This window comes from Denticeps clupeoides, chromosome 8 (assembly GCF_900700375.1).
Source record: "Denticeps clupeoides chromosome 8, fDenClu1.1, whole genome shotgun sequence".
Classification (NCBI taxonomy): domain Eukaryota; kingdom Metazoa; phylum Chordata; class Actinopteri; order Clupeiformes; family Denticipitidae; genus Denticeps; species Denticeps clupeoides.
Window position 1 is genome coordinate 9,424,890 of NC_041714.1, and position 25,658 is coordinate 9,450,547.

Consider the following 25,658-nt stretch of genomic DNA (forward strand, 5'->3'; position numbering starts at 1 on the left):
ACAGCGTTTCTGACACAAACAGGAAAGTGCTGCTAACAAGTTATCTGTATATTGGAGAGGAGGAATTGGCTACCCACCCAGCCAGTCTTTGAGTGATGCCCAGATGACAAACGTCATAAATTATGTTTATTAAAAAAACTGCTAAACTCAACAACAATACACCTCCAAACCTTGTGCACCTGATGACACACTGACCACTTTGCACATTTCTTCTCTTTTTGCACATTTCTGCTTACTTTGCATGTTTGTCTTGTCTTGTGTGTCCTGTTTGAAATATCCAACATATCCACTTAAAAGCGTCCTACACGATGTTGTCCTGTTTGACATGTTCATTGTACAGAAAAGTTTTACTTTTGTCTTATAGAGATCTGTACAGTATTAAAGATTTAGTTTTAGTTAGTATAGTTTAGTGTGTATATTCATATATATTTTTCTATCTTTTATGATTGCATTATGGGGGTGTCTGTGTGAAACATTATTTCAATACTGTGTATACTGTTGTACTGACAATAAACCAATCTTGAATCTTGAAAAAAAAAGCACCCACAGCTCCCACACACCCTACTTCCTCATCCCGGACTATTTAAACACCCCTCCCATCAATTCTTCATTAGCAAGGTGCTCCCAGCTGTGAGCTCTTGTACTTAAATTTGCCCACAAATGTCAGAAGTGGCTTGAATAAGAATAAGAGGCAACGCAAATAAAATGTCCAGCAATTGTCTGCAGTAAATAGTACTGCAGTATTTTCTTTAAGTTACATTCTTCTTTTCAGCTGATGCTCCTGTCCATAGCATTTCACTAAGTTGGGATAGGGACATAATGGTAGTAGATGGCATTTGAATCTTAGTAGGTCATCTGATTGAGGAATTATATTTTTTGTGGTTGTGAAGGTTGCAGAGATGCTGCGGATTTATCAAAGGACAGCATACAAAATGAAGCATATATTCTATTACTGATTAAACACAAAGGCAATGAGCTTGAAAATATAAATTTATTTTAGGTTTATTCAGTGGTGGGTATTAACTGAAATGCTAAATGTATTTTTATCACAAATATGTTAACTGATGTTCCATTGCAATTTTACACAGCAACACCATACAAGAAAAAAACATGACTGCTGTTACAATAAAGGAAAGACAGAAAGAAAATATTTACATTGGTTTTACATGTTGGCTTTTTACATATCTCACTGGATATGAAACTAGATTTCCTTTAATGCTGGAATTGATTAAATTATTTGCAAGTGAACAAGTGTACATCTCAAATTAAAATATATATTCCACATCACTGCCTGCAGTGGCTTACATTCTTGAAATCTTATGTTTTTGTATTGTGATGTTTATTTTCTTAGAATTTGCAGGTTACAACGGTACTATGAAATAGATTTCGTAGAATGTGAAAAGCAGTTAAGTTGTGTGTCTGAACATTTGGAAACAAAAACAATTTTGGAAGACCTCACATTCACACACTCTCATACTGAGAAGAAGCTTAGATTCAATACGCCTGCTACCTGAGAAAGGAAAAATATCATAACTAGCAACTACAACACATAAACCCAGAATTTGAAAATATTTGTTTCACTGCATCCATAATAAGTTGTGTACTTTGAGTGATTCTGAAGGACCCCCAGCCACATCGCTAATTCTGGCATTAAGTCAGGCCAATAGTGAATATGGGTCCTTTAGGAATACCAGAGACCACTGCATAGCTCTGCATGCATTTAGTAAAAAACAAAGCACCCATTTTTTTTGCCAAATGACACATGGTTCAGAAATAATACAAACTAATAATAATGTAATAGAAAGTATCATTTATTTGTCATTTTCTGAGAAAAAAAACAAGCATTATTGCAAAAAAAATGACAAAACAACAAAAAAGTGCAGAAATGTTTGACACTCACATCAGATTAGTGCCATACTCTAGCTGTTTGTAATGTCACACAGAAATAGCAACCTACTTCTCTGTTAATGAAATTCTTCACATTAAACATGAGAAACTAAACCATCTGTAAACCATCTTATGAAAAATAGACTTCAACCTAACAACACACGCTGGTTCCTAAAAGGTTGTTTAAACTGCAAATATAGGCTATGCTATGAATAAAAATGCAGGTACAGCTGCCGTACACCGTGATCTTCAAACAGCTCAAGTGTGCCAGAATACGTCACAGAAAGCATAAGGGAAAACAAAAACAGAGTTTAATAGAAAGCACCACCCACATGTGATTTGTCATGGAAAGCCTGGGTTCAGGAACATGAGCACCAATGATTTTCAGCTTTTTTCTGCATTAAGCTGCCTTATATTCAATCACAATAACACATTTGCACGAGAGCTGATTAATGGCTCTGTAGGCCTGGGGCACCATCAGTTTTAAAGCACCCGACTCCTTAAAAGGGTGAATAAATTGTATACTTGACAATGTTACAGTAAAACATACTCTCAGTAGAATACCTCTGGTGAAATACATGTGATGCCCCACAGACGTTTTTCGTACTGACTTGGGATTTTTCGACTGCATTAATAGCCAGCAGATTGAACTGTCATGCATATACAGTACACAGTTGTTGCACCCATATCTGTAAAGATGGCTAGAGAGGTATTACTTAGAACATGAGTACCATATAACATTGTGAGCGCACCATGAATATAGTTAGCACCATGGGGAAGGCTGAATACAGAAACAACCCACTCACAAGTATACTCATGCAGACCCTAATGCCAGCATGTAAACATCATTTCTGACTTAAATGAAGAAAGCATTGAGCAACCTTTAATAGGCTTACGGGCAAAAGAGGTTATAATCTTGGGTTATAGTCTATCGTCTTTAGAGTAAAAATCTGCAAGGTATCATCATGTAATCATAATGTAATAAAATGCTGAGAATCAGCTAAACAGCATTAAAGGTCACCTCTGTTTAAAACTTAAACATGCATTTTCACTTGGAATGCCAATGTCATTGGCTGACCCCAGACATGGCTTTAGTACAATGTAAGCTTGCACCACAAAACATTGCTTGAACAAACATAGACCTAGAACTCTGGCCAAGACATTTACAGTAAAGCTGGATTGGTAATAATTTAATGAATTAACTAATTGGAATTTGGTTTGGGAAGGAGCAGTTTGGGTTGTAGAGTCTGTTGCCATTATTATTCAGTAACTGATATTATTAGTAAATAATATTATTAGATATATAAAACAAACAGGGGTTAACCCTGTGTAGGTCTTTCAGTAATTATCAAGAAACCATCAATGGTTTGTATTGATTTGTATTGATTTCCAATGTGGCATAAAATATATGCAAATATAAATGACAATTTAACAATCAAGGCAATAATATCATACCCATACCAATCATATCTATAAGCTATATTTGGAAGAAATGTATTCTTGGAAAACTTCACCACTGGAAAAAAAATCATCAAATGTCTACATTCAGTGTAAGTGACAGCATGATAACATTCAAATGATAACAATTGTCACATACAACCTCTTCTATATTGTGATGTTTCAGAAGCACCAGTGAGAAACATACAGTAAATAAGTGTAAATATTTGAGACCAATTTGTGACATTAGACTTTGTTATATTTACCTTGGGAGCGAAATATATGGTAATGATGAAGTGCCTTTAAGAAACTCTCCATAACTGACAGTATTTAAATGCAGCACATGTCCTTCAGTGATATTGCTTCAACAAGTAAGAATTTGTGGGTAAATCAGAACTGCTTAGCAAGGCAACAAAAAGCACCATATGAGAGCAGAATGTCAATGGGAGGTGATTTAAGTATGCATATTGAATGTTTAGACTTTTCAAGTTGTTTTTGAAAAAAAGTGCTTCTCAATATGTCATGTTTATAGGAAATGATGCATATTCAGCCAAGCAAATAGGAACTTAATTGTGTACCTTCATTAGTAATGGTGTTTTAAAGAAACAGAAATAGAAAAAGGAGAACTCAATGCTACATGAATGTCTTTAAAAACTCAACCAATCTGTGGCAATAATATATATCATATAATTTATGTTTAGTTCTCTGTTATTTCATAAATTCATTGTAAGACACTGCTACAATGGCACCAAAAATAAGTCATTGTCTTACCTCAGAAAAAGAGCACCGAAGGCTGAAATAAACCTATAGAATAAACATTTTACAATGTCAATTCTGAGTATTTACTACTTGCATGTAAATGCAGGTATGTAGTACAATTGCAGTAAACAGGCTTGCACCAGAAATTAAATTACAAAATAGTTTTGACAATGATCAGAATAAATAATCACATCCATTATGTGCTAAGTTCATCTTTGTGTATAAAACCAAGTTAAAACATCTGCTGAGATCACCATCTCTTTACAATATAAAAGTCAGACGCACCAACACTCACAGTTTAAAAACCCACAAACTGTAGTAAATATCATTTAAAAAGCTGAGATGAAAACATTATCTGACAACGCATAGGGAAAAAAAAAAATCAAAGATTAAAATTGATTGAGGTAAGGCAGTAGCATAAAAAGATGGTGAAGGGTCGAGGTCATATCCAGCGGTTGTAAGGTCCTGTGACCTGTGTGAGGGTGTAGGGAGATGCGGTGATGACCCTGTCTCGAGGGAGTGCTTGTGCCTGCCGTGTGGGAACCTGTGGCAGAGCTATTTCATCCAGGAATGTTTCCTCTGAGTCCTTGCTGGTGTCACCAGATCCAGGCTTGCCTCTCCTGGCTTTGGATCGAGCAGGACTGAATTCGGCCCCGGCCCCGGGCACAAGCCCTACAAGCTCCGCCTCCTCTTCCCTTTCCCTTTCCCTTGCCTTTTCTGCCATTTTGGCTTCCCACTGGGCCAGGCCATGACAGGGCTCATTCAGGTTCTTGTGCTGGTAGAAGACCAGAGAGATACGTGTGGGATGGTAGCGATTGGGCCGCAGTATGGGTGTGGTGGCATGCAATTCGCGTCTTGCACACTCAATGAGAATGGAACCATGGGAGGGTGCCACTGCGACACCCCCTATCTCACTATCCAGAAAATTGTGTTCACTGTCTGACCACACCTCCTCTGTTTTTACCTCCATTGGAGTGGAAGGGGTCTGTGGGGTGGGTGGGTTGTGGTGGTCCCAGTCAACTGGGTGTACAGGCTCACCACTGTGGAACCCATTGAGCCTGCTTTGAAGGTCGTCTTTAGGGCCGGGATAATGTGAGCAAGGGGGTGTGCTCTGACCAGCAGGGGGAGTGCTCTGATGAGGGAAGGACTGCACCACGTCTGGCTCTGATTTCACTGCGTGAGTGTAATCATGTAAACAATTCATTCCCGTCAAACAGTTTGGTCTCAGTTCCGAAAAACCTTGAGGGCTGTCATGTGTGATGAGGCTGGATCCACTGTTGTGGCTCTCTGGTGTGCCGGCAGGCCCGTTACGCGAAGGAGTGAGCGGAGACTGATGGGGACTGTTGTTTCTAGCTGCAGTGGGATTAATGCCATTGTTGTTGTAAGGTGTAGAAGTGTTGCAGTCTTGCAGGCTCCCCACTGTAGCTCCAGGTAAAGAAAGGGGGCTAGAGTTGTTCTGAGTCTCCATTTTCTGAAAGGGTGAGTGCGCTGAAGGGCTTCTGAGACCTACAAGAGAAGTAGGGACAAACATATCCAGCAGTGAGAGAACTGCTACTGTCGAGAGAATGACACGTTAAGCTTTTTTTTCTGTACTGATCAGCCACACCATTAAAACCCAAGTGAACTACATAAATTACCTCTCAATAAGGTCACAATATATTGGGCAGTAAGTGAACAATCAGTTCTAAAAGAAGAAAGCCAGTAAAGTGTAGAGACTGGAGTAACATTGACAAGTGGTTCAAGGAAAGACGACCAGTGAACTGGCATAGGGGTCACAGGCAAAGGTTCCAATTATACGAGCTGTGAGAAACATGACAACAATCAAGGTGTCCAGATTCCCCAGATCTGTGGGATGTACACAAATTGTATATTGGGCCTTCGACATTATAAGAATTTCCACAGTTTTCCAAAGCTCTTTTTCACAATGTTTACAGAAGATACCAAGAACAGGTATTAAAAATATTATTTTTGTTTTACATTTCAAACTCATTACGCAAAACGTGACTAGAGATTTTTTTTTCAATTTAAACAATGGGACTTATTTTGAAAATTTTTTAAACATAAAATCGATGGTGATATTTCTTGGCCATAATAAATAAAGTGGACATGCACAATATTAGTCAGGGGGATATAATTTTTTGCGCTGATTAGTGTATATTGAAGATTATTATATTCAAAACATCACCCCCCACCCCCCAAATTGACTAGGTTACCTTTTATGGACTCATTCTTGACTTTCACTGGGACAACTGGTTTCTTGTCTTGGCCGCTCTGCTTCTCTGCATTGGCTCTCTTGGTGTCCTGGCGCTTCCTGCGTGCTGACTTGACTGGTTCAGCCAGGAGTCGCACCTCCCGTGGAAAAGCAGAGAGGACCTGAAGGGCTCCTGTCTGGATCTTGGCCCACTGGCCTTCCATACAGCCAAACTCATCAGTGTCGGAGATCTTGTAGAGGGGCAGCACATGCAGCTGCTCGTCCTCCGGGATGTTCCTCACAGCACGGTTGTCCTCCTTGGTTAAAGTGCATACCTGGACAAGACCAAGGATTCAGATTTTTATTCTTAAGTAGTCAAATAACTATTTGGTAATAAGCACATAATGATTAAATGGTTTTAGTTCAGTTCAGTTTCAATCACACTCTTTTTTGCTCAGGTCTACTGGACAACGTTGCAAATTATTCATTCAGATGGAAGTGACTCAAAATAACAATTTTGGAGCCTGTGAATTGCGCATTCACTAGTAGAATAATATCCATGATTCACAAACTATGCCACTGAATGCCATTAATTGCCATCTAATGGCATGTGATGACTTAACTGTGTTCAAAAGCATTCCTCAACATCACGGGGGCAAGACAGCACACTTTGTCATTCATTCATTCCTTCATTCATTCATTCATTCATTCATTCATTTATAAAACTTGTAGAAGGGTCTTGTTGCTAACAAATTAGGCTTACCAAAGTACTCCCATTGTTCATGTTGTGGGTGTCCTTGTGTGCATGGGCACAGAAGTCAACGCATGCAGTCACCCCAGAGAAAGGCCGCCCTTCCTTACATCCAAGCCTGCAGTCTATTCCTGACCCTTCATTGTCCACCTGCGGAGGGGGTTGGACAATTACAATTGACTGAGACTTAGCTTAAATATTTTGCCTTTGAATAGAACAACACATCAGTCACAACTTAAAGCATATGTGCATATGCCTTTTGATAAAAAAAAACAACAAAAACGCTTAATTTTATAGCAGCATGCCCAATACCACCAAATTCCCACCACATCACTCCCACTACATGACATGTAGAGGATGCAGAGGGATCACCTGGTTTTGAAAAGCTTGAGGAGCAAGTTGTTTATATAGTGGGGCTAGGTCGCTTGCCAGGTTCTGAAGATTGCTCTCCAATTTTACCTCCTGTAAAAAAAAGCAATCACAAATGTGGACACATTCAAAATGACTTTCCCAGTAAAACCTGCAGAATTCAAATGAAAAACAAACAATAATAATTTGTGAAACATGAATCTCACTTCTCCTGGGTAGTCTCCAAGAAGCCTGAACTTTCTGGGGATTTTGCTGCGGGCAAATTTGCAGCCATTGAAGTACATACTCCATGAGCAGCCAAAAGAGAAAGAGGCTCCACAGGTCTCTGGGTCCAAGCCCTGGCAGGCACAGGTGCGACTGTGTGGGAGAGGAGAATAAACATATGCACAGCAAGTCAACTCCTGGACCTGCCAATTTCAGAGTAGTGTGATACGGCAGGCAAGAGTTTGGACACCCTTGCTTAAAATGTCTACGACTGCAAACGGTTAAGCAGAAGATTTTCATTTCCAACATTCAGAGGCACAGAAAATGGCCTGAAGCGGAAGTTTGGGTAACCAACAAGATCAGACAAATGTCACAGCTTGTCTTTAAATTCTTTTTGCCAATTTGTCCCTGGAAAAAGCTTCTGTCTTGCATGCACTAGCTACAGATTTTCAATTATGTTCAGGTCGGAAGACTCAAACTGTTTGGGATGCGGTACGTTTTAATGCACATTACAACTTTTCTAAATCCGTACACTCACTCCGCACATTCATATAGGCACTCTAGCTCCTGTCAAGGTAAGAATTAAAAAGCGCACTAGACAGCATTTATACTCACTCTTCATTCAGGGCACAGCGGCGGCTGGTGGGTGAGCCGTACTTGCACAGTGTCTGGGTGAGCTCTTGGTACAGCTTGTCAGCCATGGTGCGTGGGATGCCCTCCCAGGCCAGGATGAGTATGACCACCACAGCGTTCTGGCAGCAGTGGCCAGCTCGCCGACGCACCAAGCACAGGAGCTTCTCTTCCTCACTGCCACGGCGGATCACCTGCAGAGATCAGAGTGCAAATGCAGCAGTGTGCAACATTGCTACAACTAAAATTCTAGTTACCCATCAAGTACTTGATGGTCAGTATATATCCATTTCTTCTGAAATCCATTTAAAACCATTTAACACATACCCATTTTGCTATTGGACAACCCTGAGAGCTCCTCCCTTCTTTTCCAGTATACACCACCACTTCCACACGGACAGCCTTCCCCTTTTCCCCATATCTGCAACCAAACCCAGTCAAATATCAGGTTATGACAGTCTGTTATGCCCACATCTCGTGGGCATTGCAGCCAGGTGAAACAGCGTACCTCCCCTTGGTTTGACAAACATGACACTTTTGAATCCCCCAGATTGACAGATCCTCCTCTTGTCAACACTGATTACCTAAATGGGTTCACCTGTCTTCCATGTGCTTATTGTCTTTGTCTTCCTGTTTACAGATGCGGAGTGACTTCTATGTTGACATTTATGCTATGTTTGCATGAAAGCTTTGGTTTGGGTCAGGCAATTATACTGCCCGCTTCTTCATTATGCACAATCATGACACAGCCATAAAACAAAAATTGCCAATGTGTGAGAGCACAGTAACCAAGCGAGGTCTCAAAAGAGTGTGTAAAACAACTGGGTTAGTCACTTCTTTGGGCCCCTTTCAAAGCAGGCCAGGGGTTTCCTGTTCTGACTCGCAGGGTTTGAGTATATGTTGAGCTTAGCAGTGCTTTCCTTTTACAACTGTCTATATGAAAAAAGAACATAATCCTCCACACATGGTATACATAGCTAGGCTCTGCACATTTAAAGCAGCCACTCTACATTTATACCTGTTCTCCATCATCTCCCTTACTGCCGCAACACTAGGGCCAGATCCAAGGTGGGTGTAGTAGGGGCCCTCCTCTTTCTCAATGATTTGTTCTGTGAGAAAGAGAAATTAACTTAAATTGATGTCAAATAATAATGCAACACTGTAAAACTTTAACATTACAAAGTTCAAATATGCAAGGAACTTGACCAAAAACACGACAAACTAAAATTCAGACTTACCCATACAATCACAAGTTGCCATCTCGACACCTTTTTTAGAAGGGGTATTGATTAAATTCTTAGTTGGTGTGTCCAAAAACTTCAAAGGGGACTCAAGGAAGTTGTTGAGCGTGTTCTTGAAGGGTGTGCTTTCGCCAAGACTGTCCCCATCACTGGCTCCACCACTGACAGTGGAAGTAGATAAAACAGTGACTGGGCCAGATGTTTCCACTTTGTAACATCCCTCTTTATCCATAGGAGACCATCCTGTGTCCTTTGAAAAGTTGTTTGTTTTGTTGTGCACATCAGGACTGTTGGAGATTCCCAAACGGGGAATACTGGGCATGCTGGACTGTAGCTTAGCACCAAGATTTAGCACATAATTGGGTTTGGATACCTGAGAAATCACTTGACTTTCACATTCACGTTTCTGCTCCTGTGCATAATCTGAGAGACCATTTGTTTGGACATGATGTCCATTTGGGGGTAACACTGTGTGCTTTTCGTGGGAATGACTGAAGCCAATGGGAGACATTTTAAAATCTATACCACTGTCAGTGCCCAAGCCAGGAGGAGTCTGGGACTCCAAGTGCTCTCTCTTGTGAGAGTTATTATAATAGAAGAGCTGCTGTTTCTCCCTCTGTGCCTCTGCAATGTAATTTTTCAAGTCTATTTGAGCCAGTGGAAGAAATAGGTTTCTTTTATGATTCACTCTTGCATTCTGAACCTTTAATGCCTTGCCATTGGGTGTCCTCCTAGCTAAAGGGATCCTGTTGTTTTCAGATATTCCGAGAGAGTCAAGGCCTACAGACTTCTTCCTTGATGCTCGCGGTTTTGAAGGCTTTGCTTTTTTCACAGGAGGTTTGGGATTCTGCACTAGTGGGTGAAGATTATTGTATTTTATGGTCTGAGTGGGCATAGCCCTGGGTGGGTTGTTCTCTGAACATGGGAAAGGAAGGACTGTATGTGTCTGCCTTTGGCGTGACTCAATTATGAATGGCAGTTGTGCCAGCTGGGCTGCCACCTCCTCCTCATCCTTGTTCCTAGAGCTTCTGGCTGGTGTGCTGTTCTCTTTAGAAGTGCCATCGGATACCTTAGTTTTACAAAGTGCTTGACCAGTGGTCCAATTTGAACCCTTCTCTGGCATATGGGGCACTTTATCACAATTTGAGGTGGCCTTCAAGAGGTCTTGCAAAGATAGCTTATCTGAAGTGCTTGTTTTGTGATGATTCTGCACAATCCTGCCTTGCTCGTTTAAAGGGCCTCGAATGACAGAGGTGTGGTTTGATGACTGACTAATGACTGAAACTTTGTTTGAAATGACACGTGGTTCAGATTTAGTTTCCTGAAGAGGGACATGCTCTAGAAAGGAGTCCAGACTGCCACTTTCTATCTTCACGGGAGCAGCCTGAGGCATATCTCCAAGCTGAGTTAACGCCTCAATAGCTATGGCCTGTTCAATGCTTATGTTCCTCTGGTGTAAGAAAGTCTGGAGAGTTAGCAAGGAGCTCTCACAACATTTAGTGGTCACTTGATGATGCAGCGTATCGATACCTGGACTGACAGAGACTGGGTTATGTTGTGACGCGGACTGGAAAGACTTGTCTTCTGGCTCAGTTTTTAAGGAACACAAAACTGTAGATTGTGTTCCAAACAGTTTCTCCTCCAGAGCCTTACGATCAGTAATGGAAAAACAAACTACAGCCGCTAAGGTGGACAAGCCGTCCTCATATCCCCCATTGTTTTCCAACGGTGTGTAGGTCTGCTGACTATTCTGCACCCACGGCTTCTCCAACTTGATCTTTTTAAGGGGAACTGAGCTCTCTGAAAGACAGTGTGGACTGGACTCTGGCAGCATCTTGACATTTCTCTCTGATGCTTGGTTTGACGAACTTATGAAATCCACTGCAATTGGTTTGAGGTTTTCAGCACCATTTTCAAATGTTAATGAAGCTTGGTGCCCAAAAAATGCACCAATGTTTTCATTAACTCCAAGCTTGTCCTCGGCAGGACTTGTTGTTGCACCATTTTTGGCTGCTGGATCAGCTTCCAGCAGAACAGGCTGTGTTTGAGATGAGTCACACTCCTTCTCTTGAGCCACATAGGTGTCTTCCATCTGGTCTGCTCTTGTGCCATTTACTGAGATTCCCAGTGACTCAACCTGGAGGAGAATAAAAAGATGACTCAACAAAATTGCTGGAGACATCAGGCAGCACATATTGTGCAAAGTCCCAGGGAGCTGTAAAGCAGACTGTGCCACAGCATGTCCATGAACTGTGGAATGCAGAGAACCCCGAACTGATAATAATAGACCAATGACAAGTAATATACTGTAGCTACAACTAGGACAGAAATTGTTATCAGCTCTCCAGAGAGTGCTGCAGGCTATTCTAGTTTGGTCTCCAAATGACATATTAAGGCTGTTTAGGCAACAATATGTCAATTTGTTATGGGGGGTGTGCTTATAATCTAGGCCTGGGTAAACTTTTTAGCTCACTTTTAATATTTGACACAATCAGTAATGCAAAAAAATCTGATCATATCTAGTAGTACAATATAATGAAAATTCATAAATAAAATACAGCCTCTTTCCATCACATAATAAGTATGTGCCACCTAGTGAACGTGCCAAAGGGTTTAAGTGCTAAAACGTGCTAAGAAATAAGTGCTAAAAAAGTGCTAAAAGACAATAATTTTAGTAGATCTGTCCTTGACTGGTGTGGTCTGACTTTCTGCATTACTGATTCGGTCCTGACAGTTCAACTTTATTTGTTGTGAAGTGGTGTGGGTGGTGTGGAAGATAGTGATGCTTCCTTGCAACAAGGATTCCAAGGTTTGAGTCTGCATGTTCTTCTACAATTCCAAGATTGTACAAGTCTATGGCTCCAATATAACAGTCTACATTAGGCATGATACATTTTGTGGATGCATCTATCTGCAATGAGATTTCCTAAAGTAATTCTGTTCTCAGGGTCATGTGAACTTCCAAGTGTGCAAAATGTTTAGCTTAGAAATGAAACCCAGAAGGTCAATGTTGGTTCCTCTGAGACCATAAATTCACCTTAAATTTGGCCTAAAAACATTTCAACACACTCCTCTCACACAAGCCTGGGTTTAGTTTTGTCCCAAGTACAATTGCTTCAACTCTATCTGCATAACTCATTTAACTTTGGAATATCCTTGGGGCCTGTTTTAAAGGTCCTGTTGGAATACTGTATCACATGAAAAATGAGGTGAAAGCTCATCCAAGACAAGAATGATGCAACAATGCACTCAAAGCAGTCAATGCAACAAATCCAGTCGATGCAACTGGCACCCTGGTACTGGTAATGAATATTAAACATAAATAAATTCATAAATGTATTTTCTTACACACATCAGGACAAATGTGGCACCTGTTCAAATCATGAACTATTCCTATTCCCACCCAACCTGTTTACTGGGTTCAACCAAAGAGGCAAAGGAAAAGTCAGAGACACCGAGAAGCATTATTTATCAATTATTTATCATGTGTTCATTATCAAAGAAAACAATTTGGGAAACATGATCAGATGAGAACAAGCCTGCACAACCCTGAAACTGTAAGCGCTAGACATGTGACTGCGGTGGCTGAAATCATCTTGCAAGTGAGAAGTGGTAAGAAGCCTGCATCCTAATTTTGCCGTTTATGGCTAATCTTAGCTAATCTTGAATTTTCAGCAAACATAAACTGCGTCTCTCGCCTATTCATCGGAACTAGTGCTTATAAATGTCTAATTAACACACAGTGTCTTTCACATGGGAAAAATGTGTAGACGCTAGAATTTGCTCTTACTAAACCGCATGTGTTCCAGCAATAGAAAATTAAACTTGACGCCTACTGCGTCCATGGACCCATATCTACCATGAATCCCGTCCTCATTCTGTGTAATGTAAGCTGATGCATATTTTAAAACACTATTAGTAATTCACAGCATGCAACAGCTCACGCGCTGAGAGAACAGTTGGGATCTGCGGCGCCCGTATGAGGCACTGAAACCACCTAGAGAACGACGCACGATTTTGACTCCCTTTTTTTCATTGTAGTGCGGCAGTTCTTCTTGACACGGACGCACAAACACACCGACCATGGCAACAGAGCTAAGGGTGTTCACTGAATCCTGACACCCCTCCCTGAGGAAGCATTGCTAAGGGAAGAATAAGGTACAAGAATAAAAATCTCACTAACCACCAAATAGAATTCATTATGGGCACAAAGTGCTCACGACGTCTAGCCCTAAGCCGCCACTCCTTGGAAATCGTGTGGGACCTAAAGTGAGCTAAAAATAAAATGATGAAACACACCCTGAAGCACCACTGCAAATAACGATTTAAAAAAAATGATATGAAACACTCTTATGATTGAGTCACACACAACAAACATTTACTAATATTATTAAAATAAAACATAGTTTATATTATATCTCAGAAGAGACTTATTAATCACAAGAATCACAATACAGTATAAACACAGCAAAATAGCATTTCTAATGAAAAAAACATTAGTGCTTTTAACCCCCGATTTAGAGCGTGCGTGAATAAAAAAAAAAGCATGCTTCCTTCCTGGTGTGTACGCTTCTCTGAAGTCTCAGTGAGATCACGCTTCATTCATAGAGGCTCCTTTCCTGTTACTCAACTTCAACTTCACTTCACACAATACTCATTAAAAGACCAACCACAGCCCAAACGGCACGGTGCAACTTCTGCCAGAAAAGCAAAATCGGTACGAGGTCCTGTGTGAAAACAGGTGCCGAAACGTTACCGTTAATGGTTAAAAAAAAAAAAAAAAAAAAAAGAGCTGCATTCATGACCGAGAGGTGACAAGGTGGGTGTCTGTTACCTTGGAAACTCGCTTCTTTTTTGGTGGTTTGGTGGATTATTTTTACAACCAAAACACATGTCAGTGGTGTCTGGTGATGCAGTAATAACCACCCCACACAAGACAGCGCACAACGTCGTGGCTAAGCCTGTCCGCTCCTAGGACACAATAGGCAGAAAAAATAAAGGGCTGGATTACCTTTGCTTTCCTTAGTGGCAGACCCTCAATTTTGGGCAACATATCCTAAAAGGTAGCCATCTTGCCTCCTCCAGCTTCAAAACAATAAGTGGCTACAGTAGCAGATCCTTCAGCGAGCCGCCCCTGGTATCATGTCCGGCGCTCGGAGGAGCAGTCTCAGACCGCCGCTGCAGCAGACGCGCAACGCATGCCCTTCGCAGACGCAGACAGCGCCCAGTCAACCAATCGCTTGGGGACTTTCGCGGCTTGTAAATTATCTTCCATGCCTAGACCCTCCTAAACAAAGGATCCCCTATGTGGGCTTTTACTCTACAACCACGCACGAGGGAGACCTGCAATCTCTGGAGCGGACACTCACACAGGACCGGATTCGGTCTCCGCACAAGGGCTGTGACAGCTGTGTCTCGCGCTCCTCGCGCACAGACACAGAAACACTCGCAAAAATTCTACTGCCACACAAACCGGACATTCTGGATAGATTTTTTATCCGTTGCAGTCACGTGACTACTTTCGCGTGAATTTTGTCAAATTCATTTCAAGGTCTAATGATTTATAGACCATCGGTGGCCCAAACTGAAGACACAGATGATTACTGATGTGACAACTCTCTTCATTCTATATGAGCAGGTTGCATGAGCGGATTAAAGCACAGAAAAGCAGGTTACACGCGCATTTAGCGCCAGAGCACTACATGATGTTCTTCACGTCCTAATACACAGAGCACCTTACTGGAGCAAATCTGCTTTAATGCAGGGCACTCTTTGCCGCCCGCTGTATTTCAAACTCACGAAACCAAAGTGTAATCTCTTGCAGGTCAGCATGCAAAAAGCATCCAGCGACTTGCTGACCAGGTTTCTCAGTCACATTTTTAAGCCAATGCTGCCCATGCTCCATCATCTGAAGGGTTTCGAATAATAATACAGCAATGCCCTCTACCAATGATGGGCAGCAAGGAATCGTCTTTCCACCAATCACAGAAGAGACCTTTCCCTCGTAAAAAAAAGTGCTGTTCTTGCTGAAATAGCTGAGAATATCTGCAATATGAACGAACCCAGGATCTGACTAATGAACTCGTGCAGCCTGTATCAGAAACACCTGTCTTTTCGCCGTAATCTCGCCGTAATCTCAGCCAAGACGCACCTTACAGCAGCAGCAGCAGCGCAGACGGAGGACGCCTTGCCACACGCAGCTGTGCGCCGCGCTCCACGCACACGTGGTGCGAGAGGAAAGAAAACCTGCACCGCTGGGGCGCCAGCCGCAGATTGCTGTGCTTAATTCCTATCTAAAGACAAACATGTGGTGGCAGAGGTCACCCAAGGACAACAGGACGCCACCGCCACTACCAAATACTGTCGGCAAAGCTCTGGAAGTCAGGAGCCCCAGCGAGTGCTGCTCAGCAATGGCAAGCAGAGAGATTCAGAATAAAAAACACAACATTGCCTCATCAGTTTGTTGAACAGTGGCGCTAAATCAGCACAGGACTAGATTCTGGCAACACGTGCAGGAATGCTTGGCAAATGATAATGAATCAAGCATACGAGCCACCAAAAGAACCACATCTCGTTTTTCCTTCTGGAGACAGTAGAAAAGAACAGTTCATCGGGGGAAGAGCTTTCAAACAGGGCTGCTGTCAGATGCTGCGTTACAGGTTTGAAGACGGCTGAACTGGCCAGATGAGATTACCAACCGAAAAGGACGTTCGCAGCCTCACTGGGTTCAATGGAAATGCCTCCACGAACTGAAAACATGCACCATTCCAGAGGAGATTCTGAACGAGATCAGCAATGGTGCCGTTTGGTGTGTGTAGTTTTAATTTATGTCTATGTTGTTTTTGATTCGTCCACACCAACTTTTCATTGAAATATAATAATAATCTGTGATGCAACTGTATGGACTGGTTTTGGTCATAAATTTTGGTATATTTTAACATAGTTACTTTTGCATCATTGGTTTACTCTGTATAAATGATTAAAAAACAAACATTGTTCAAGTAAACAAATTCATTGTATTTCTGGCACCTGGAGTCACTTTCTAACAACATTATTGTTGTACGGTTGTGCATCATGGGATCAAGAACATTGCATCATGGGATACAGCGGGTGTGTCTTTCTGCTGTCTCTTTATTGTGTGTAAATTACCATGTTATTATGTGAATGTGTTATGGATGTAAAGATAAGAAGAAATTGTTGCTTTAAGTGATTCATTTACAAGCCAATAATGTTTACTTTCCGTATTGTTCCATATCCCTGTTCCTGCCTGTAACTGCTTGGTTTTATGACATGTCATACAGGTTTTACCAAAGATTCTCAGCTGGCAACATTTATAGTATAACCCACAATTTAATCACAACTCTCATCTAGTAACATGCTGGTGGCTGAGGGACGCATCACAGCGGTACAGCAATGAAGAAGGCCACAATTATAACAGGACTTACACTTTTCCACCAATTTAACACACCAGAATGGATGCCAGAGACTTTCAGACCATTTATCCCAACGACAAAAGCTCAGTGAATCTGTTAGTAGATCTGGATTGCTTCATGTTGTATATGCTTGAATCTGCTTATAGTGCCTACAGTCCCAGGTAGCAGGAGTGCTTACGAAAGAAAAACAGGATTGATCCCGAAGAATTTACATATGTTACTACTTCTTTATCTGGCCGTTTGTATGTGATTAGATTAAAAAAGAACTTGCCTTACCAAGAGTAGGTCGCTCATGCCACGTCCACCAAGAATTTCCTCTAAATGCCACCATTGAAAGCAGCACTGCATGTGCCAGAAACCCACACCAAGTACTGAAACGCACTCCCACTGCGCCTTGCTTCCAACTGCGAGTGGACAGGCGCTCGCCTACCTACCTCCACAACTCAACCGAGGCCAGCCAGGCATTAGCACAATACCATGCCGCTTCTAAACCTCCTACTTCAGCTTAACCCATTTTGAATCATAAGCATGATATAGGCTGTGACAATGACCAGCCATTTTAATAAGTAGGAGTGAATGCAAGTGTGCACATGAATTGAGGCTAGTATATTTCAATTTTACTGATTCAGTTTTAAAACAGTCTACAAAGACCCAGAACCATGCAGGAGAATTTCAGATCTTTTTTTTAACCCCTGTTCTCAATTAAATGTGCTACAATATCCAAACATGTCATATATATTTTTTTATAGATGTATAAATATGTATCGCTGCAAACTTCTTCATCTTCTTTTTATAAGGACCCACAGGGGACAATAAAGTGCAGCCTGCAGACATAACACTGGAGTCCCAAACACATGTTCTGCGGTGCCGCTCTAAAGTGCTGTTTACATTAGAGTGTGCGGCGCTGGCAAAGCATCAGGACCAGGGTGACGTGAGGAGACTCTGCCTCCGCTTCCAACTACCGCTGTTTGCCGAGGTCCACAGTCGGCCTTCGCGCCGCTCGATGTTGCCGAACGCAGACGGGCGGTAAACACGGAGAGGGGGCTGAGCTCAACCCCGGGGGCGTTCGACAGGGGGGGGGGCAAGATATCTTAGGTCCTGTTTCAGCGATCGCTCTGATGGGAAACAGATGTTGCCGATCCTGAGTGTCACGTTTAGGGGCAGAAAAAACCTCGCCGGTGATAACTAAAACTTTTGTGAGAATCTGAATACCTTTTTTATTAAACTAGCATTGATAAAAATGTGCTCCAAAGAGATCAAAATCAGATGGTAGGTAGCACTGGAAATATCATTCCCAGTGTCACTTTCTCTGTCCCCAGATCACCATTGTCTGCTGGAAACAGAGCACAGGGGACGGCTTTTGAGGATTCCTATTCAAAACGGGAAATCAAGTGGCACGGCTTTAATGCAGAGGCGATAGAATGGCAGATGGAGAACAGCAGAGCAGGGGAAGGAAGGAGCAACAGGTTTGCAGATGTAAACACAGTAGAATGCTGCTCTGTCGGCCCATGTTCTGAAGATGACTGAATTAAAAAAGAGAAGTGAAGGGGTCTAAAAAAAATGACACTAAATAATACCAACAATGTACAATGTCACTAACAAGCAACTAAGGTCAATGCAAAACATCATGAATTTTCCGTGAGGTCACCAGGTAACATTTAACAAGGTGATGATGGGAGAGCTTGTGTTTTAGAGATCACCACCCAGCTCCAAGATGACAGAAAATAACACGAAGTAAGAAAAAATACACACACCTGCTGCCATGACCCCAACTGAACCTCGACTGAACCCCTCCTGAACGTCAGAAACCTTTTTGGTGTAAACCAAGTAGGGAGGAGTGGTCCGCCCCAAAAATGATAAAGCGAGAGAGAGAGAGAGTTCCTCCATTGAAAGTTCCTCCCTCGTGAACGAACCGAATGGCACTGTGCTTGGTGAGCTCACGGCGACATTTCACGATGTGCCGCCCCGCCAACTATCCCACATGCCTGTCTCACTCTCTCACGAGTGTCAGCCCACTCATCAAGGCGCCGGCCAATCTCTGTGTAAGGAATTAGAGGAGGGGCGGGGAGGAGGCAGGGTTCATGGGAAAAAAAACACAAGAAGTCTCATTCTGCCTCAAGGGTATTGGCTTTTTATTTTATTTTATTATTATTATATTGCAGTTTTAGGATAAAACTGAATAATGAACTCATGTCCAGGGTCAGTGTAGGCGAGGGAACCATGGCAACTGTAACGGTTCCAGCTCTTGGATGAATAAAAGCTGGAGCTGAAGGCAGCTCCACCTCCAACGGTTCATTTATCCGCACGTGTGTCATACTTTCTCAAACACAGTCATGTACGTCCACTGTTCCGGCCAATCGGCGCGCGTCTGGGGCGCGGAGAGGAAAAACCCTGCATCCCCAGCACAAGCGCTCGGTTGTACATCATGATAATAGGGATTTTGGCAACAGCCGCACTCTTGTGACAAGCCTACATATCTTTCCCTCAATTTGCCGTGTTTATGTTGCGAACGAGCGGTGCCAAGCGCAACAGAGCAGTCGGCTCAATGGGATGCTTAGACGTGGGATCAGTTTGCGTATATACTAACATGCTTGTTAGCGCTGCTGCACGCTGCCAAGATTACTGCAGTAAGTTCAATCACATAAATAAAGTTGTTGGAGACCGGTAACAATAAAAAGGTGAGACTGACTGCTTTAGATTCCAACCAAAAAAAAGTAAAAATACATTCTCACATGGGAAAGCACAGGTTGTTTATTATGCCATACTGCGTACCGCATATTTACTTTGTGTATTTTCAGACGGTGAAAGGTGACCATCCAGGACATCCAACTTCTCTCATCGTACAGATCCACGGCAAGCCTGCTTACAGTCAAGTCGCCTCCGCGGACTGTTGACTTTCACGGTTGTTTTTTCTCATGCGATGTACTCATCAGAAACAAAGCAGAATCTAATCTTTATGCTGCTCACGTTGCAGTAATAATTCTTTTTAAGTTCAATACCTTTAAATAGAACAACAAAAAAAGAAAAAAGCATTAGAAGCCAGTTTGAAAGGGTATGACACTTCCAACCCAGTCCCACCCTGCTTCCTTTCCACTTCTGTCCACAACCAGTCCCCTTGAGAAATGACGAGGGACCATCTGTTCTCACTAAAGGAAAATAAATGGCAGAGTGCTCTTCATGCGCAGGCAGCCAGCCACAAAGAATACATAAAGCACTGATTAGCCTGCGCTTCACGCCATGAATATTTAATTCTCATGCAAATATTATAACCCAGTAACAAATGTATTAATAACGACACATTCTCAATAATCTATTTCTGTTTCTTCAATGGGCGCTCCAGGAGGTTTTGCACTGTGAGTTTTGACATGCACATTGGCACCGCTAGATAGACGTAGGACATCTGCCAAGGGAAACATTCCCAACATGGCCAAATATGGATTGAGAGCTAGAAAATATACGATGTCACTTCAGTTTTAAACTTGCATTTTGAAATGACTGTAAAGATGACTTGCAGCTAAGGATATTTTGGGCCATGGAGGGGTGGGGAGCACACAACTCAGAAGGTGAATGTTTCCACATGTAAACTGGAAATAACATCATGCTAATATATCTGAGGTTAATATCACTGGCAGTGCCATTTGACATACAGTACAGGCCAAAAGTTTGGACACATATTCTCATTGGATGTGTTTTCTTTATTTTCATGACCATTTACATTGGTAGATTCTCACTATGAATTAGCACATGTGGAGTTAACAAAAAAAAAGGTGAAATACCTGAAAACATGTTTTATATTCTAGTTTCTTCAAATTAGCCGGCATTTACTCTGGTTACTGCTTTGCACACTCTTGGCATTCTCTCGATGAGCTTCAAGAGGTCGTCACCTGAAATGGTTCTCCAACAGTCTTGAAGGAGTTCCCAGAGGTGTTTAGTACTTGTTGCCCCCTTTGCCTTCATTCTGCGGTCCAGCTCACCCCAAACCATCTCGACTGGGTTCAGGTCCGGTGACTGTGGAGTCCAGGTCTCCACTTTTTGTTAAGTGCATAACTCCACATGTGTTCATTCATAGTTTTTATGCCTTCAGTGAGAATCTACCAATGTAAATGGTCATGAAAATAAAGAAAACACATCGAATGAGAAGGTGTGTCCAAACCTTTGGCCTGTACTGTAGTTTAACTGCTCCTTCACTACAGACAAGAAACCCTGTTTCTGTGGCTTTGCCTCAGAACACAAAGTGCCAAGAAAGGGTTGTCAGCAGTGAGTCAAACCAGACTGGCAAGAAAGAAAGCGCCTCTTGCTCTTCAATTTGCAGTTTCAGATTTTCCTGTGAGCCAAGTAAAGCAAACTGTTACACAAACTGCAGTAGCAGTCTCATTAGACCCAACCCAAAGGCCAAAGTTACCAAAGTATTCTCCTCTTCACATGAACAGTTCACACACACACACACAGCTAGTTTAAGGACTACCTAGCACACTACACATGAGCAGTGATTTGCTAAAGCCCTCTGTTGAAGTCAGCACAACATACCTTTTTCTGACAAAATCCCGCACAATCAAAACACGTGATGTGAGCCCAGAATTGATCACTTCATTGATTGTAACATGGAAGCATGTTGTAAGTCTGCCAGATGCCTTCAATGTAAATGTAAGCCAGCAGGTTGCAGCCTGGGCCGGCAGAAATATGTGTGCTACTTCAGAGTTAAGGAATGCCGACTTGCTCCACTTAGGCCAGGTGACGTTCTTCATCACGGTACTTTATTTGCGGCCGATTATGCAAATCAAATGTCGACTTTATAACCTTTCGCCTTTGCCGCGCTGAAAACGACAGCTGAGGGCCAGATAATGCTCTACTGTGTGCTTAGGTGTGGGCCGGCTCGCCCCGATTACTCAGCTACAACCGCCAGAACGTGCCCTGCGCTCTGGTTTGTCTTGTTGCGAAACACACGCCCCTGAGCTGCACCTGTTACGATACGCAGGCAACCCCGGCCTGTGATTCATTTACGTTCGCGTCCCATGAAAGTTTGACCACGGGGCCGTCACGCGGTGCACATGTGACAAACCCTAAGTTAACCCTAAGTTGCCCCAGGGGGACTGTCCCCTGTAACTACTGGTTGTAAGTCGCTCTGGATAAGGGCGTCTGATAAATGCCTTAAATGTAAATGTAAATGTACAAACGAAATGGGCCATGACAGTATATTCGGAATGCGCACAGCTCAACACACATTGAGCTGAATTTCACCAATAATAAAATGTAAAAAAAATGCTCATACAGAATTTATCCTGAGAAACAAGCGAACGGCGGCGTTTCGGGCCGCAGACTCGAACACGGATGAACGTTGACCTACATTGTAAGGCACCAAGGGATCCGTTTACACAGCTATCTGGTAATCTTGTCCTTATCCAGCGTCCTTTACACAAACATGCACACAGAATAAGCCGGGGGGGTAAATATTCTAGAACGTTCCACGTGTAGTAGGGGACAAATGGAAAAAAAGATCTCAAAACGTGCTCTTAAACAGTTCCGCACTTTTACACGCGTTCTGTTATTATTCGAACCCCCGTTTCTTCCATTACCAATAACGTGACAACACCAACGGTCCCTTTCCAATGACTCGTCAGCAGCTTCATTTCGAGAGCGACAGCGGCACGGCGCGTTAAAGCGACTTCCCGCTTCCCGTCTCCACCAACGCCACAACAATGGATACGCAGGCAAGGGGTGGAGGAGGAGGAGGAGCTTCAATGTGTGGAGGCATTTCATTCATTTAGTTCCACCAACGCGCGCCACGTGGTGAACCGACGGCGCCTCATTCTCCCTGCTGGGGAGACCGGGCCAGCCGTCCGTCGGAGAACGTCTTCCTGCCAGACCTCGCATTCCTCGGCTCACTTAAGAGCCGATGTTTCATTAAAACTCTGCATTCGCACGCCGCTCGTCCGGAGAGCGACTACAGGAATGAAACCGTTTTCCGGCACAAGCAATGAAGAGCTTTACCTCCACGGTGGAGAGCTGCTTCCTCCTCTTCAGCACAACGCACTTTCTGAGCTTGCAGATCTGATGGCCCGTCTTGCGGTTCAGGCAGCAGCCACACAGGCCGCAGTTGACCCTGCGAAGGCACGGCTCGCAGCCTCCGCACCTGCTCCTCTTCTTCCGGGAGCGCGCAGAGTCTTCGTCCCAGTGTGGACACGCGGCCGGGGACTCCGGAATGAGCTCCGAAGTCTCCGGCTCGGCCTCAAAGGAGGACCATGTGCCCTCTGAGCTGCTGGACAGAGGCGATGGCCCCACACTCAGACGGTCCGGGTCAGCGGTAAATACGTTTATGGGCCGGAGCGACTGTCCCTCGTCCCCAGCACGCTCTTTGGTATCGTCGTCCACAGGAACATGAGGTACGCTGGCCTCCACGCCGTCAGCAAGTCCCTCGAGCGCCGTTAGCTCTTCGGGAGAAACGGGACGAGGGGAGGCCGGACATGTATTTGGCGCGGTCGGGGCGGTTCCACCAGAATCGCGCCGAGCGGAACTGAACGGTGCGACAAATTCGTCACTGTGACCGCCCTCTTCCTCCCGGCTAGGCCCGGCCACGTCACATGACGCCGCAACTGGAGATTCCACTGGGCCTGAGGTATCTAATTTGTTCACAAGGTCCTGTTCAGCACCAGCCCCCGTCTCTGCGGGCGCGGCCTCGCTTCTGCACAGCTCCCTATTGTCCGGAAGCCGAGTCGCTGGAAATCCCGTTGACTTCCTAGCAGGCGCGTGCGGGGGATCCTCCTGCTGGTTCGGGGCTCGCTCAGAACTCTGGGCAATCGGCTGACCTCCCCCATCCGGAATGGACGCGTTGTCTGGCGGGTCGTCGCTGCAGGGGCTTACGTGGCTTACGTGGCCCTTGGGGCCCCTGCCTCTTGCGGCCCGTCCCTTTCTGGCCAGCTTCACCTTCTGCGGAGCCCTTTGGCAGAGGCGACGGCCTTGGGGGGACCTCCTCAGGCTGTAGCAGTCCACAGAAGGATCGCGTCTGGACCCTCTGGCGGCCGGGGAGGTTTTACTCCTGCACAGGGGTCCCGGTGGCGCCGGACCCACTGTCCTGCCGCGCCCCGCGGGGGACTTTCTCACATTTTTCCTTTTCGTAGTTGTAGTGGTCAGCTTCCTGCCATTTCTTTTTGCTGGAGCGCGCAGTTTCCTCGCTTTCCTGGGACTCTGAGGCATAGCTGGTTAATGAGGGGCAAGAGTGCGTGTGGTGGAGCAGCAGGCATGGGCGACAGATTATTCGGGATTCTTAGCACCGGGTTTCAGCTGCTTTATTCAAATGTTTAGTTTGCAACCATTTTAAAATGTCTCCAGGCAGTGGAGGACGTCCCGTATGTCCTGCACGAAGAAGAACACGAAACAAAAGTTCATCAGAGTTCTCACTTTTACACTTTCAATTATTCCAAAATGTAAAAAATGCTGTCATAATAAGCAGTTTATTTCTGATCACACATGAGACATGACCAACTCCAACACACCCAATAGGTTAATGTTTGTCATAAATTATGATGTATGCACGGCCGTAATAAACGTCATATTAGGGTGGCAATATTTCCAATAACAGTGTTATAAGCAGCTCAGTAATTCAGCATGTGCGCCGACACGCCAACGCGATGGAAATATTTATTTGGGAACGTTATCGCGTTAAGGAACACGCAGGCATCGAAGAGTCAGCGAGTTCACTTTAAATCCCCTTTAATCTACACAGAGCGCATTGTGGATTCGCTTCGATTACAGCGATTACGACATTTCGACTTTTAAAAGTTGTCAAGTAAAAAGTAAAGCCAGCTGGGTTGGGGGGGGGCTGGAATACTTTACATACCGGGAGTGTGTGAAGTGCTAATAATACTCCGCTCCTGTGAGACACTGGCGAGTCCGGGGCACATTTCCCTCCGCGGCGCCGCCTCTCTGCTCCTGGACACGGTCACGGCCGCGGACGTCGGCCCGTCACCGACGGCGCGGCTCGGCGCGAAGCCCCGGGCATGGTGCCGCGCGAAGCGAACGCAAAATCCGGCCGACGCCGAGCCATCCGAGGCCGCCCCGTCTCCCAGACACGAACCTGAGCTCCCGAGGCGACTGGGCTCTTTAATGGACGGCCGCGGGTCGGACGGAAAACCCGGAGCGGATTCCCGCGGTGGCGCGGAGGGGCTTCCTGCGTGCCTTCACGGCGGACGAATGCAACTTAATAGCTGTGAATATACAGTGTATATACAGTACAGGCCAAAGGTTTGGACACATCTTCTCATTCGATGTGTTTTCTTTATTTTCATGACCATTTACATTGGTAGATTCTCACTGAAGGCATAAAAACTATGAATGAACACATGTGGAGTTATGTACTTAACAAAAAGTGGAGACCTGACCTCCACAGTCACCGGACCTGAACCCAACCGAGATGGTTTGGGGTGAGCTGGACCGCAGAGTGAAGGCAAGGGGCCAACAAGTACTAAACACCTCTGGGAACTCCTTCAAGACTGTTGGAAAAGCATTTCAGGTGACGACCTCTTGAAGCTCATCGAGAGAATGCCAAGAGTGTGCAAAGCAGTAATCAGAGCAAAGGCCGGCTAATTTGAAGAAACTAGAATATAAAACATGTTTTCAGGTATTTCACCTTTCTTTGTTAAGTATATAACTCCACATGTGAACATTCATAGTTTTGATGCCTTCAGTGAGGAACTACCAATGTAAATGGTCATGAAAAAAACACATTGAATGAGAAGGTGTGTCCAGACTTTTGGCCTTCT

The 25,658-nt window shown here is 43.9% G+C and overlaps 1 protein-coding gene across 1 annotated transcript; it reads right to left on the reverse strand.

Annotated features, from left to right (window-relative positions):
* Positions 1–1,793: 1,793 nt before the first annotated feature.
* On the reverse strand, positions 1,794–25,005 carry tet1 (tet methylcytosine dioxygenase 1). Its single transcript, XM_028989745.1, has 11 exons — positions 24,737–25,005; positions 22,891–24,252; positions 9,467–11,606; positions 9,247–9,337; positions 8,556–8,649; positions 8,214–8,422; positions 7,601–7,751; positions 7,398–7,487; positions 7,038–7,175; positions 6,297–6,609; positions 1,794–5,589 (listed from the first exon to the last, which is right to left on the reverse strand). The coding sequence occupies exons 2-11, from the start codon at positions 24,091–24,093 to the stop codon at positions 4,526–4,528; spliced, it is 5,493 nt and encodes a 1,830-aa protein (XP_028845578.1). The 5' UTR covers positions 24,094–24,252; positions 24,737–25,005; the 3' UTR covers positions 1,794–4,525.
* Positions 25,006–25,658: the final 653 nt, after the last annotated feature.

Bases quoted from the DNA above. Each gene is read 5' to 3' on its own strand.
- tet1 (XM_028989745.1), bottom strand. From the start codon at position 24,093: ATGCCTCAGAGTCCCAGGAAAGCGAGGAAACTGCGCGCTCCAGCAAAA. The intron at 8,650-9,246 runs GTATAAATGTAG...GTTTGGTTGCAG, and splicing joins AGGGAGATGATGGAGAACAG to ATATGGGGAAAAGGGGAAGG. The intron at 7,752-8,213 runs GTGAGTATAAAT...TCTCCCACACAG, and splicing joins CGCTGTGCCCTGAATGAAGA to TCGCACCTGTGCCTGCCAGG.